A 432-nucleotide genomic window follows, 5' to 3' on the forward strand; every position below is an offset into this window, starting at 1 on the left:
TGCTGGGCTGCGGAACGTTCTCAGCTTCATTTACTCCAACCAGCTGGAGCTGTCACTACAGAATATCGAGGAGACCTTCAAAGCCGCAGAGACCCTCCTAGTTCGGGAGGTGATCAAGCTGTGCTTCCGCTTCCTCGAGGGCTGCCTGAGCAGTGAGAGCTGCGTGGACGTCCTTAACATTGCGACAAAGCTGGGCCCCGCGGAGCTGCGGCAGAAAGCCCTGCGCCTTGTCCGGCAGCATTACCAACAGGTCCTGGCCATTACAAACAGGTCCTGGCTGAGCCGCAGCACTTACAAGCGCTGGACCGAGCAACCCTGTGTGAAATCCTGGACAGGAGCGACACAGAGGGGTGCAGTGAGCTGGAGCTGCTCGGAGCCGCTGTCAGCTGGCTGCAGCACGACCGCGCGCGGCTGAAAGACGCAGCCCAAGGT

General features: G+C 60.4%; 1 protein-coding gene across 1 annotated transcript in view; it reads left to right on the plus strand.

The window, feature by feature from the left end:
- Positions 1 to 4: 4 nt before the first annotated feature.
- The window catches only part of LOC104492970 (kelch-like protein 9), a gene marked incomplete at its 5' end in the record, with an annotated part of 6,328 nt that continues 5,900 nt past the window's right edge, over positions 5 to 432 (plus strand). Inside the window, 2 exon segments of the mRNA XM_010135581.1 lie at positions 5 to 238; positions 241 to 430. Coding sequence (XP_010133883.1) covers positions 5 to 238; positions 241 to 430 — 424 coding nt within the window.

The sequence above is a fragment of the Buceros rhinoceros genome, unplaced genomic scaffold (assembly GCF_000710305.1).
Source record: "Buceros rhinoceros silvestris isolate BGI_N320 unplaced genomic scaffold, ASM71030v1 scaffold22074, whole genome shotgun sequence".
Classification (NCBI taxonomy): domain Eukaryota; kingdom Metazoa; phylum Chordata; class Aves; order Bucerotiformes; family Bucerotidae; genus Buceros; species Buceros rhinoceros.